General features: G+C 35.6%; 1 protein-coding gene across 1 annotated transcript in view; it reads right to left on the bottom strand.

The window, feature by feature from the left end:
* Fsip2 (fibrous sheath-interacting protein 2) overlaps nucleotides 1–15,181 on the bottom strand; it is a 70,671-nt gene that overhangs the window by 45,738 nt on the left and 9,752 nt on the right. Inside the window, exons 8-13 of the mRNA XM_087654934.1 lie at nucleotides 13,053–13,170; nucleotides 10,235–10,321; nucleotides 6,071–6,186; nucleotides 5,215–5,251; nucleotides 4,598–4,701; nucleotides 1,267–1,327 (exon numbers count right to left, since the gene is read on the bottom strand). Coding sequence (XP_087511060.1) covers nucleotides 1,267–1,327; nucleotides 4,598–4,701; nucleotides 5,215–5,251; nucleotides 6,071–6,186; nucleotides 10,235–10,321; nucleotides 13,053–13,170 — 523 coding nt within the window. The remainder of the gene's footprint in view (nucleotides 1–1,266; nucleotides 1,328–4,597; nucleotides 4,702–5,214; nucleotides 5,252–6,070; nucleotides 6,187–10,234; nucleotides 10,322–13,052; nucleotides 13,171–15,181) is intronic.

Below are 15,181 nucleotides of genomic sequence, written 5' to 3'. Positions count from 1 at the left end.
CATATGAGCACATACTCTCACACGCATGTGTACCTGCATATATGTAAATGTACACACTCTCCTACATGAACACCTGTCCCCAACACAAATTAAAAGTACCATAAAGAGTGTTCAAGAACAATAATCATCACAATCACATTGGTTCATGGGCAGCAAGGAATTACTGAACCAGTTCCTCAAGCCTGATATGAAGAAAATTTAAACTCCAGTCCTATTTCAATATCAGTATTTTATTAGAGGACAAAAATGTACTTAGAGAAAAATTCTGTTGTTGATAAGTAGATAAAGAACATTGGTATATAGAGTTAACCAAGGTCTCATTAAGAGGCAGGGCCCTCTGAGGATCAAGCCTATGCATCTGAAGGCTCTTCACATAAAATAGCATAGAATTTGCACACAACCTAGCTATACCTTATGCACATGTTCTCCAGATACTTTATAGATTACTAAAAGATAAATAATAACACTATATTGCGTAAATATTTGCTGTTCTCTTTTGTTTACAGAATAGTAGCACAATAAAAGTACACACACATCTAGCACTGACATATACCGTGTACAACTAACTATGTGGATTTGCAAATGCAAGATATGCTGTTACGGACAATTTTGTGTACACTGAAAAGTGGGTATTAGTGTGAAAGCAGGATCACAAAAATTTTAATGACATTCTTAGCAGGAAAAATATAAAGGAAAAGGAACAGGCCATTTGAAACTGTGCCCATAAATTTGAAGGCCATTATATTAAATGAAAGAAGTCAAAAGTGCAGACAAGAAACTGTCATGTGTCTTCCCTTATATGTGAAATATGGATTGTCAAACCCATAACAAGAGTTATACGGGAATGAATAAAAGGGATATGGAGAGATATTGGTTGCAGTTTTGCATTTTGTAAAATTAGCAAATATTACAGATCTACTATGTACTATGTATGTTGCTATCAGCCCTTTGCTATATACTTAACTGTTAGGAGAGAAGACCTTCAGAGTTTTAGCCAGGCACATATGCAAACATATACACACAGCTGTAACTGAGGTGAGGGACATGTCGTGTGGCTTGTGTGTTTGTCAGGAGTATTTCCTCCACTACGGAGGAAAAGCTCAGGATACTAGTCCTGGCTAGTTTTACCTTCTATAATCTGTACTTTGTACAGACCTAGCAGAAACCTAGCATTGATTCATTAGTCGGCAAAAGTTTGGAATGGGCATAATAAGCAGCAGGTGAAAGAATGTTTTCATAGCTGCATAGTGCATTGCTAACGTTTACCTGGTTCTCCAACATAGCTTGATTTCTTGCTTGGTCTTCCATTCCAATCACTTTGCATCTTCTACATAAAGAACAAGAGAGATTTCTCCACATTTTACCATCAATTCCTATTTCTATGTTTACATTTCAAAAATATAATGTTAAATTTCTTAAAACCTCCATTTATAAGAAATATTCATGTTTTGTACTTACGTTATTATCTACCCGTTATTATTAAGATGTTATATGTTGTCATTAAAATGAACATTTATCAAAACTGTCCACAATACCATTCACACATCTGATGATGTTCCAACTTTGATGCTCAGCCTATAGTTGTACTCATGTATAATACAGGAACATTACCTAATTTAATGAATTTTTACACAATTGGAAGTGGCATCAGGGGTGAAAAGTGAAGGTTTAGATGGTTAGTAATTAGCGGTAGTGCAGGATATTATTGAAAAAAGCAGTTCAGTGTTACTGAAAAAGAAAGGGCATGCACCCTTCACCACTGACTGTGAGTTTCCATTCTTTCCTGTGGACTAAATCTGCTTGCAAAATATCACGATAATAGGTGTCTTCATTTTTCAATATTTGAAATGGGAGTGCAGTCACTGAGAAAAATGCCTGACAATTTTAGACTTTTTCACAGTATGCTGGAGAACAATTAAACTTCTTGTCATAAATTTGTTATCTGTGAACAGCTGCTACCCCTTTGGGATTAATATGGAGAGGCAATAGAATATGTAACAGAGAGGTCAGTGATACAGTTTACCTATATGACTTCTGTATACTGAGGTAGATTGTCTCCTTATCCTTTACTTAGAGGTTATCTAGATATAATACAGTAGTATTTTCATTGTGAAGTCTGGAATTTTGAAATAATCAACATTCACAATATATTATCATGCCACTTTTCATTCCCAATCCCATGAACAAAATTGATGAATGCCCTTCTGTCTCTTGTTCCTCATAATGTTTTGAAAATGTACAAAACAAAGATGTGTACTGCAATGTATGTAAAGAGCATTTTATCAGGTTTGTGTCATTTCTTTAATGTTAGAGGATTTAAAATATAGTAAACAAACAGACTATTCCAGCAGTTGAAAATGCCATGATTGTTAACGCACATTTAACAGGGCTAGTGGCATAGCACAATAGTGAACTATTAAAAAATAGAATTAAATATTTATTCATAATAAATTGTATCACAGACACATAAAATCTGTGTAGTCAATACATTTCAGATATTCTGGATTATTTTATATCAAGTTTTATGCATTCTATATCACATAAAATGTTATTTTCTACTTAATATGAAGAATTCATTTGGAGAGAGTCTATTAAATTGTTAGTGTACTGAAAATTGATAAAAATGTAAACTCCTTAGCATAGTGAATCAGTTAATATTATGCTAATATTGGAGCTAATGGTATTGATTTTATTCCTAAGATAACAGGCTGACTAGTTATAGATAGTATTTATTTTATATGTATTGGCTGTACTATACTGATTGATCAATATTGATAAGTTTCCATTAGCAAATACCCAATTACTGGTGAAAAGTGCTAAATCAGCATTATTATCAGAATATCAAGGAAGCCCAACTGATAAATCTGAGGGCTGAATATACAAAATAAACATTAAACCTTGCAGATTATATTTAGGTATACTGAACATGAGGTATTGCATTTTTTTTATCTTTATTAACTTGAGTATTTTTTTTTCTGGAGCTGAGAACCGAACCCAGGGTCTTGAGCTTGCTAGGAAAGTGCTCTACCACTTAACTAGATCCCCAACCCCAAATTGAGTATTTCTTATTTACAATTCGATTGTTATTTCCCTTCCCAGTTTCCAGGCCAACATCCCCCTAACCCCTCCTCCTCCCCTTCTATATGGGCTTCCCCTCCCCATCCTCCCCCAACTACCACCCCTCCCCCCAACAATCACATTCACTGGGGGTTCAGTCTTGGCAGGACCAAGGGCTTCCCCTTCCACTGGTGATCTTACTAGGCTATTTATTCCTACCTATGAGGTTGGAGCCCAGGGTCAGTCCATGTATAGTCTTTGGGTAGTGGCTTAGTCACTGGGAGCTCTGGTTGGTTGGCATTGTTGTACATATGGGGTCTCGAGCCCCTTCAAGCTCTTCCAGTCCTTTCTCTGATTCCTTCAAGGGGGTCACATTCTCAGTTCAGTGGTTTGCTGCTGGCATTTACCTATGTATTTGCTGTATTCTGGCTGTGTCTCTCAGGAGAGATCTACATCCGGTTCCTGTCAGCCTGCACTTTTTTGCTTCATCCATCTTATCTAATTGGGTGGCTGTATATGTATGGGTCACATGTGGGGCAATCCCTTAGTGGGTGTTCCTTCTGCCTCTGTTCTAAACTTTGCATCCCTATTCCCTCCCAAGGGTATTCTTGTTCCCCTTTTAAAGAAAAAGTGAAACATTCGCATTTTGGTCATCCTTCTTGAGTTTCATGTGTTCTAGGGTAATTCAAGCATTTGGGCTAGTAGCCACTTATCAATGAGTGCATACCATGTGTTTTTTTCTGTGATTGGGTTACCTCACTCAGGATGATATTTTCCAGTTCCAACCATTTCCCTATGAATTTCATAAAGTCATTGTTTTTGATAGCTGAGTAATATTCCATTGTGTAGATGTACCACATTTTCTATATCCATTCCTCTGTTGAAGGGCATCTGGGTTCTTTCCAGCTTCTGGCTATTATAAATGAGGCTGCTATGAACATAGTGGAGCACGTGTCTTTGTTATATGTTGGGACATCTTTTGGGACATACCAAGAGAGGTATAGCTGGGTCCTCAGGTAGTTCAATATCCAATTTTCTGAGGAACCTCCAGACTGATTTCCAGAATGGTTGTACCAGTCTGCAATCCCACCAACAACGGAGGAGTGTTCCTCTTTCTCCACATCCTCACCAGCATTTGCTGTCACCTGAGTTTTTTATCTTAGCCATTCTCTCTGTTGTGACGTGAAATCTCGGGGTTGTTTTGATTTGCATTTCCCTTATGACTAAAGATGTTGAGCATTTCTTTAGGTGTTTCTCAGCCATTTGGCATTCCTCAGCTGTGAATTCTTTGTTTAGCTCCGAACCCTATTTTTAATAGGGTTATTTGTCTCCCTGCAGTCTAACTTCTTGAGTTCTTTGTATATTTTGGATATAAGCTCTCTATCTGTTGTAGGAGGTATTGCATTTTTACTATGGTATAACAAATTTAATGGGGCAAAGTTATACTGTAAGGTTAAAGGATAGCATTTTCATGTATTAAAATGTCCATAAGATATCTCCTTTCATCTGACTGAATTTAGAGTAAATTAAATATACATACCTCTTCTTTATGATGTATCAAAGATGTCTGTGAAAGCCTAGCATTCTTTGTGGGTGACTCTTGAGCTGAAATAACTGAGTCTCTAGTTGATGTAGTTCCAGGGACTAGAGAGATAAGAGATAGCTTTAATATGAAAGCACTGTAGTGTTAAGGTGAGTCATAACTTGAAGGCTTGCTCTAGCATTCTACTCAGTAAGCTGCTACCCTGACTAGAAAAATCATTATTAGCAATTTATTTAAGTTAAAGAAGCTGCTTCAAGAATAACAAATCTTTTTTGGATGTTTGCTCCCAAAGAAAAATCTGAAATCCTTATCTCAGTCTCATGAAAGGTACAGGGCCTATTTGCAGAATGGATTAATTTTATTCACTCTGCAGTGACAACTTACAGCTCGTCCAAAGGCATAAGCAAAGCTGTATTTAGAACTTATTAGGCAAAAGGCATGAAAGCTATAAAAAAGCTGCTTTTTTTACACAGCAAGATATACAGTCAATAAAAAGAAGTAGATGGAGGAAGGAAGGGTTCTGTAATAATAAAGAAAAACATGACTTTCAAAGGTATACAATGGAGTAACTATGTACTTCGTACCAGAATCATCAGTACTGTTCACAGTCTTACCTCTTTCATCACTTAGTTTTTTCGTTATTCCATTTCTCTATATGGCAAAATATTAAAGAGAAAAGTATTCGTAAGTAACAATACTTTTGGAAGAGATTCTGTCTTCTGTCAGATAACCAAATGAATCCAAATCCTTTTCTACCCCTATGCCCTTAGTCTGTGATAAAAAGCATACCAGACATGGTAAATATCATTAACTTCCTATGATACCTTTCACTATCTCCAATTTTGTTCAAAACCGAATAGAGAGCTTACTGTTCTTCTACTCTGTACTTTATTTAAACCACTGTGTGTGTGTGTGTGTGTGTGTGTGTGTGTGTGTGTGTGTGTGTGTGTGTGAAGTCATTCTATTGGATACAGAAGATTAAAATTCTTCTAATTCAAACCCTATGTGGTACTATATAATGTTTATTTAAAATACTCCTTAGAGCGAGAACCAGAGTAACAATTAGTCCCTACAGATTAGTGTAACTTCCAGAAGACTAGGCCTCACTAGAAGGCGTGTTCTTGAGATGAGCGCATGTCGTAATCACCTTTGTATTTCTAGGTACCCAGTTTTCTTAACTTCCCATGTTTGGCTCATCCCAGAACTCAGTGACCAAGCTGAGATTTGATTGCGTATGCTACCAGTAAATAGCGACGCCATCATCAGAATGGATAATGGCCTTCAGATTTGTTCCTCCAAGTTTTACACTATATCAATAATCAAGCTTAATTGACTTCTTCTTGCTCCAGAGATGAATCATTTTCCCTTGCACGAATTCATCTCCCCTAATGAATCAATACTGTTAGTAAAGGAGAACACATGCAAATAAAATTGAAGCTGATGAAATGATATACTTTTGAAACAGTTTACCTTTTGCTCTGAACTGCTGTTTTGTACGTCTGCCGGATAAGCAACTGAGGATCCTGACACTTTTGTAACATTCTTTGAACTACTCTGGGACTGATTGACAGTGGATGATACTTGTCCTAGGAGTACATGAGAAAGAAATCTTTTCTATTTGTCCATTTTATTAAGTGCAAAAAAATTATCTTCTTAAACTAATCTCTAAAATATTCATGAAATTACAATCTCTCTGAAAGAGGTATAACTGAAGCATCGTTCACTCAATCATGTGTTGCGATTATTCATATACGTGCTCCTCTACATCACATCATTGCAATCAATCCATTTTTCTTTTTCTTTTTCTATTGTATATTTTCTTTATTTACATTAAAAATGTTATCCCCTTTCCCAGTGTCCCCTCCATCTTTCAAGTCCCAAGGGTAACTTTTAAGATAAGTTTGTGCTTTCAGAAATTATACCTGAATTCATTCCTACAATGTGTGTACTTTTCCTTTGTCTTTGTTTTGAGGGAATAACATGATTTATTTTATGCAACATAATGCTGTGACATGTATCAAGTTGGTCCTTTTTTAATTGTATACCTGGCACTTTGTATTTTATCATTAGTTCATGGACATCTCTGCTGTTCTCAACGCCAGCCATTTCTGAAATTCACTTCCGAAAATTTTGTGTGTGTGTGTGTGTGTGTGTGTGTGTGTGTGTGTGTGTGTGTGTGTATTTCAGGCACTTATCCAAAACTAAGAGTGTAGTTGGAAAGGATTTTCCTCTGCTTGGTACTTTGCTGTATGGTCTAGAAACGTTAGAGAGCAAAGCCTTTTAATTTTGTGCCATCACGTTTATTAATTCTTGTTAACTTACCGCCTTGTTTATGCTTATTTCTTTAAATCTTTTCCCTATTTTTCACCTAACAGTTTCAGATTATTTGACATTATTTGATGTTGAAATTGACTTTTATATAAGAAATTGGGATCTATTTTATACTGGTACATATACAGCCTTCCCAGATTCATTTGCTGAAGATAGTGTTTTTGTTTGTTTCTTCATTCTTTTTTTTTTTTGTTTGTCATTGTTGTTCTTGTTGATTGGGATTGGGTTATTTGGGGGTGGGGTTTGTTTTTGTTTTGTTTATTTTTGTTTTGTGGCATAGTTGTCAAAACCAAATGTCTATCTGATAGTGTAGCAGTGTAGAGAGGGTCCTTTGAACCTTTGAATTTATTCCATTATTCTACATGTCTTTTCTTTCTTTCTTTCTTTCTTTTTTTGTAACCATACCATGTTATTTTTGTTACTGTGTCTGTCTTAAGTTTCTACTGCTCAGGATTGTTTTGAATATTCAAGATCTTTTGTGTTTGCATTTGAATTTAGAGATTATTTTATTTATCTTAAGAATTGCATAAGAATTTAGATAAGCATTGTATTAAACTTGTGGATTGTGTTTTAAAGAATAGCAATTTCTACAATATTAATTATGCTAATCCACAACGTAAAAGCACTTTCAATATTCTTTAATCTTCAATTTCTTCAGTATTTTAAAGTTTTCACTATGGAGTTTTTCTTCATTATGCTTACATGCAGATAATTTTAAGCTATTACAAATGATATTGTTCCCTTGTATTCTCTCTCAGCATGTTTCGTGTTAATAGTAGGAGAATATTAGTCTCCTGGAGAAAGTATGATGACTATGCATCCTTCTACATTCTCCAAATGTTCAAAGGTTCAAGAGCTTGTAGTTATAGCCTTATTGTCTTCTTATACATAGGATCACAGGACTACAAAGATTCATCATGCGACTTCTTTCCTTACCATTTATATCCTTTTAATTTCCTTATCTTTTCTTATTGCTTTAGGTAAGATTCCAAGCCTAGTATGTATAAAAGGGTTTAAAATGTAGACAGCCATGTTTTGTACTTCATTTTAGTGGGAAAGCTTTGAGGTTTGAACTTAGTACCCTGTTAGATACGTATTTGTCACACATAGCCATTTTATGATGAGACAGGTTCTTTATATTCCTAATTTCTTCATAACTTTCTCCATGAGGAGAGGAGGGATTTCTGTCAAAAATCATAGTTTTATATATTGGAAAATCATGAATTTTTGTTCTTGAGTCAGTTTATACGATGTTACATTTGAAATAAAATCATAATGAAGCCTAATATTTCATAATCAACATATAGAAATAAGGCACAAATAAACCAAAACAAAAAATTAATTGGAGTTTATTCAAAGAGGGAAGGAAAAGGCATAACAACCTGTTTATTATTTTGATCAACAGAGATTCAAACTAAATTGAAAAGTTTTATGATACTTGATACTATTGAAAAATTTATAAATGCTTAATGAAATCAAATTATGAATTATTAGTATATATGGTATGATAATGATATTTTGGTCCCAATTACTAAAAAAGTTACTTATTTTAAAATGCATATTGAAACCTTGATGATGATGTTATAGGTGGAATGGGCTTCAGAATAATTTGGCAACAGATAAAGACAGATAAAATTCCGTATGCCTTTTTGAAAATTGTAGTCAAAGGCTTTATTATCACCTCCTACTGGGTTTTGTTTGCATTTGGATTATTTACTAGGAAATGTGTAAAAGCCCTTACAGTTATAAAAGTATTTACTAAAAAAATTCAGCACTGATTTTGAATAGCAATGCACAGAAAAAGGAGGTATGGGATGTGGAACAGTTGTGGGGTGGACCAGGAGGGGAATAAAATCTGAAGTGTAAGAATTAATTAATTAATTAAAAAGCAGATAGAGATAAAATAATACGTGCCACAAAAGTATTAAAGCAAAAGCAATGGTGCCAAGCATGAAAAACAATGTATATTTTCTCTTAACCAATTTACAAAATTAAAAGGGAAATTTACCATATGTAATTGAGTATGGGATGTATGTAGATGTATTACATGAGAAAATTCTAATGGAGAAAAAGATTATAATAAAGTAATAGGGATAATACAGTCCACTGAAAGAAGTATAGTGTTTACTCATCATTTACTCAGAAGAAAAATGCATATTTTAACCAGACTATCCCTGACAATACTGTTCAAAAAACATAATCAAAATGGAAACCAGTTTGAAAATAGGTTTGTTGGTCTGACGGTTTAGGATTGTAATCCCAGCACAAAGAAAGCTGAGGCAAGAGGACTACTAGAAGTTTGAGGCTAACTGGGGCTACAAGACAAGACTCTGGGGATTAAAACAACTGGAACAGCAGCAACAGCAACAACACATGCACCGTAGCATTAAGCATGGAAGCAACTGTGATTATTAGCTGTGACAGATGTTGGCCGAAGAGGAGTAAGATTTACTTAAAGATAATGATACAATTATCAAACTCTACCAGGAGGCAGAGAAAAACTAACTGGGAATGGGGTAGGTTTTGAAATCCAAAAGCTGTCACAACCCCAGTGATATGATCTGTTCAACAAACAAGCTCAAAAATGAGCCTAGCAAAGGCATCCTCATTCAAGGTATCATAGAGATGGATCCCCTCACACTCCGTAATCCCTGTGGTAGAACATATGGATGACGATTAGGTAGCATTGCTTTCTTGTTTCTGGATTTTGTAAAAAACAAGATTACACATACGGAAGAAAAAAATGGATGTAGTTTTATGTAGGTTTGTATCAGTAAATTCTAAGTCTTTAACTGTAACTTCAAGTTATTAATGAAAGAAACATTATTTAATTTTTATTTTCATAGTTTATTATTGGAGTACTTCTTGTTTGAGGGCTCGTGGTATAATCTTGTGAGTTTAAGATTGAGAACCTAAACTGACACAGCATAGGAAATACAGACCGTGATAACTCAACAAATGTTCACAGTAGCTTAGAATAAAAGTATTTAGCTTTGAGACTATTTTTGAGTTCTTTAAACTCATTCTAAGAATTTAAAGTATTTTACAATCTGTCAATCTGTATCTACAATTAGTACTAATAAATCCTGCATTTAGCTGTTCTTAAGGAATAGTCAGATGACCAGATGAAAACACCAAATTAGTTATCTATTCTGAAAATAGTACATGGTATGCAGCCTCGGATATCAGTCACTTATCATAACAAACCCAAGTTTCAATACATTCAACTGAAGGTCACCCACAACTCAGTATTCTCCCATATCACTACTTTAAAATTTTGGTGTTTATTAAAATATTAATTACCTGATGCTCCTTTATATGCTTTCTGGTCGCTATCGGGATAAACTACTTTTATATCATCAAGCGGCCTCTTTTTCTTCTTTGGGGAAGCTTAAAAATGTAACGAAACATATTAGTATAGTGACAGTGAAATTACCAAAGATCAACTATCTTTTCAGGCTCAAGAAGTACATTCTTGTCAATCTATATGTGGGATTTGGAGGATGAATAGAGGATAAAGTATTGTCAAATGGGAGGAGATAATTATTTATGTAATATGCCTATAACTTAAGGGGCAGAGTCAGAGAGACTAATATTTTATAACTTGGAAAGAAGGAAATCTTCACTGTAGTCTGCTGGAAAATGTAGTTTGCTTTCTGTAGAAGTACATGCCAACATAGGTGACATGGATGAAGACCCACTGGTCCTAATATCCTATGACATTATTGGATTGCCTTAGAGATGAGCAAAAGTGTGTGTGTGTGTGTGTGTGTGTGTGTGTGTGTGTGTGTGCATGTGTGTATGTGTATATGTGTTTGTTTGTGTGCGTGTGTGTATGTGTGTATGTATGCGCATGTGCGTGTGAGTATGTGTATGTGTATGTGTGTGTGTGTGTGTGTGTGTGTGTGTACAAGTTTCTTAGATTTCTACTTGATAGAAGAGGATACTACTGCAGTGTTATACAGTTATGAAGTGAAGATTTGTTCCTTGTCACTTCAGTAGTATAAAAATATTAATATACTGTTTTCTAAGGGTGATTGATGCAGCAATGTTCAAGGCTGCTACATCACGAGGTAAAGAGATGGCTCAGAAATTAGGAGCATTTGGTCCTTTTGTAGAAGACCTGAGTTTGCTTCCCAGGATTCACATGGTTCACAATCAACCAGTTCCAGGTAAGTCGCCCTCTTCTTACCTCTATAGAGATCAGGCATGCACACAGTGTACAAACATATGTACAGAAATACTTATACACATAAAATAATTTCAAATGAATGAAAAATTACAATTCACATTCTTCTATGGCATGGGAAAATAGATATTGGTATTACAAAGCTGGTAAAGTGATTTGTAATCTGAAGCATGGGGCTGCAGCATTCATTCACAGAAGTAAATAGATTGAGTTAATTTATCTGGGGAACTTATTTAGTCTATTTATTTTCCTCAAAATTTATGACATGCAAAAATAGAAGATTAGTATTGAAGTGATTAAAATTGTAATAAATCTGTAGCTGCGTAGGATATTGCAAACTTCCAGGGACTCAAAGAGGGAACACGTAATTAAAGTATCAAGAAATATGTGATTTAATATAAATGGAGTGTGAAAGATTAGAAAGAAACTGTGAGTAGGTGATTGTGGGCTGAGAAAACAGACATAGAAAGACAAAAAGAGGGAAACATAATCTGTTTAGTAATGATTCTCATTCCTATTTGACAGAACCATGAGGCCTGACAATGTGCTCCTGTTTTGAAGGAAGGTCTTCATAAATTTGTTTCATGTATTATGTTCAGTTTTAGATGGTGAAAGTATGAGGATGGATAAATAACTTGCTAAAACCATTTAAAGATCTTGAAAAATACACATGGAAGAAACCATGGATCCAGCTGCACATGTAGCAGAGGATGGCCTTGTCTGGCATCGATGGGAGGGGAGCGCCTCGGTCTTGTGGAGACTCAATGTCCCAGCATGGGGGAATGCTAGGGTGATGAGGCAGGAGTAGGCGGGTGGGTGGGTGGGTGGATGGGTGGGTGGGTCGGGGAGATCCTCCATAGCAGCATGGAGGGGAGGAGGAATGCAGAGGGGAAACCAGGAAGGGGATAATATTTAAAATGTAAATAAAATAACCAATGACAAAATGAAAAATAAAAATCTTGAGAATTATATAGAAGAGTTATACAGTAGGAGGCTCAAGGGCCTGCTCTATGAGCAGTAGAGGACAGCTGCCATAGTCGAGCATATAGTGCTAAACAAAATTTAGAGGTTTAAAATAGGGCTGACTCCACGTAGTAATTAGTGCTTGCCTATATACCTTAAACTGAACCTAACGGATAGGAGTTCGGATTTAGCAACGCATTATCAGAATTAAATAGATGTTCAAGATGGGCTGGGCGAGGATAAAATACAGAATGCAGCTAAGGCCAAATAATGAAGAAATGGGGTAATAAAAGGACCGTCTCACTGGAAAGTGAGGCTGATGAGGGAAAGACTGATGGTAGCCCTACTCATTCTCAATAGTATGCATCCCCAGAAATTTTCTTAAAATTCTACCATGGTAACTAATAACTAAGAGAGCGAGTCTTGCTGTGATTACTTGATGTCACACAGCATGCAGCTGGTGTGGAGAGCAGCCAAGTCAGCCTCTGCTCTTCTTACGCCTTTTCCCATTCCTTTCCATCATCTTCCTTCCTTCCTTCTCTCTACTACTTTGCCCTCCATCTTTATTTTCTTATTTTCTCAGGTTCTTTCTGTTCTTACTAGTTGACAACATACAAAAGCACCATGTTGATGTATAAGGACAATGACTTTACACATTGATTTTTTTAATGTGCTAGTACATTAGTAAAATATGCATTAGTACATAGTAAAATATGCGTAACTTAAGTATAGAGAATTTGGGGTAAAAACTGTAATGCAATCAATTTTGTCTATTAAAGCAGTAGACAAAATTGTTTTAGTTTTGGTGGATGTTTGTATCCATGTGAATATGTCATCTTTTCAACTTGGGCATTAATGTGGAAATGGTAAGTTTAGCATTTCATATAAAGTGGGCAGCAGGTACAAGTATCTAAGATATTGCATGTAACAGAGATCAATGCTTCCTACTTAGTGGCATAATAGGCTCACATTCAAACATAGTTTGTCCTTTATATTCAAATCCACTTCTTCCCATGTCATCTTTTAAGCCAGTATCCTGCATCTTTTGTAAATGATAAGCCATTTTCTTCTCTAACATTGCTTGTTTCTAAAATATGAAAGAAAGCGCACTGATTAGTATTAATTTGACATCCATAAATCCAAGACGAACTTTTAAACTATGTAGCATAGTAGAAATAAATAATTATTCTTGTCTTGTGGCTTGTAAGTTTAAGGAGAATAAAACTTAGTAAGGAGTGAGGATTCCACTGTTACTTAAATTTAAAGAGCATAAAACTTAGAGAGTAAACTAAGAAGCCAATTTTGATTTCTGATCAAATATTTAGGTGAAATGTACCTGCCTGAATACTTTGGTAGAATTATTGCATCCTTTGAAATGTAACTTTCTTTGTGAATCTCTGGGATGCTACTGACCATGGGCATGGCAGAAGAGAGAGAAATGTGCAGAGAGCGCCTTGAAATTTTTATTGATTATTCATTAAGAGAAGGAATCAGCACACATAAAGTAATACTAAAGATAGCATCGAGGATCATCCTAGGAGGTAAGATCAAAGAAGAGAGCTTGCATTTCCACAAAGATAAAAATTATATGTATTTCACAAGCTACAATATAGAGGCATTGCTGTCCATTCTGACAGGAATACGAAAATGGGTCTTGCTTCATAATTGGCAATAACAAGTTCAGCTAAAAAGTAACACTAGCCTGAGCTAATAAATCATTAAAAAAAACCTGATGAATCAGACTATTTCCAAAGATATAAAGAGATCTAATACACAAAGTCAGTATATGGCATCAAATTGAAGACTGCTAGGCCTGTAAGGAAACAGGCCATCCGACCAAAGAAATAAATCGCTCAATTCCAATTAACTTAGAAAAGATAAAGTTAGAATTCAAGCCAAAAATATCAGTATACTCAGCATAGCTGCATTCTGTGAGCTTGCAAAATAAAATGATATTGAAGAGAAACAAATATTTGCATAATTTAGTATGTGAGATGAGGAATACAAAGGACACGTCACTAATAGATCTGACATTATAGAGTAGAGCTGTATGAATTCAGTAATACAGAGTACCTTAAGGAAACACTGGAAGGGGAGAGAATCTGACTTTCAGAGATGTACGAGACAGTTTAATATAGCTAATATCCTGAAAAGAGGAAACCGTTCATGTGCATGTACAGTTGATCTTCATTGCAAGTTTGTTGGGGTTTGGACTCACCATAGACATAAACCACATGGTGGGTCTTTGAGGATATTTACTTAAAGGTTTAACTGAAAAAGGAAGACACACCCTAAATGTGGGCAGTACTATCCCAGGGGAGAGGACCTCGGACTGAGTAAAGGGAGAAAGGTGAGCAGAGCACAGCATTCCTTTCTCTGTGTCCATGGTGGATGCAATGCGGTCGTGTTCTTCCGCTCTTGCTTACCTGAGACAATAGACTGTCTTCCCTCCAACTGAAAGCTGCAATGAACCCCCCGCCCTTAAAATCACTCTTGTCAGACATTTGATCATGGGGAGAAAAGCAACTAACAGAAGATATAACAGAAATATCGGAGAATAACTGTCTAAAAAAGTTCACTGAATTTGGAGGTTCAGGAGAACTCGAACAGTATTCCAAGCCAACTAAATGAAACAGTGCTACACTGACAGCAGATCTAGACAAGGACACTATGTAAAATATATTTCCCAATCCACCCATATTCCTTCTTGATAAAACTTTTGGCAGTGCAATAATAGAATGTTTCAAACCTAAAACATGTATGTATGAGAGTGACACAGATCTCATAGTTAACTAGAGTAGAGATGCTGGTTTTTGTTGTTGTTTTTGTTTTTGATTTAGATCCATAGCACACCTACTGTTATTAACTATTGTATGTCTATCTGTGTGTGTTCTCTCTAGGTGTTTAAGAGCTGTTGAAACACGGAACATAAGGTGATGTGCAGACTACACTGAATAAGACACGCCCGCTTACACCAACAGTGAATCCCAGACAAGGCTAAGACATGCATGTGAGAAGCTGAATGTAAAATGAAATGGAAAGTTCAATCCATGGTATTTTTATAGGAAAATAAAATAGATACTTCAATTCCAATATTT

Source organism: Rattus norvegicus, chromosome 3, assembly GCF_021556685.1.
Source record: "Rattus norvegicus strain SHRSP/BbbUtx chromosome 3, alternate assembly SHRSP_T2T, whole genome shotgun sequence".
NCBI classification, from domain to species: Eukaryota; Metazoa; Chordata; class Mammalia; order Rodentia; family Muridae; genus Rattus; species Rattus norvegicus.
The sequence above is the reverse complement of the archived record's forward strand: the minus strand, read 5'-3'. Positions and strand labels throughout refer to the sequence as shown.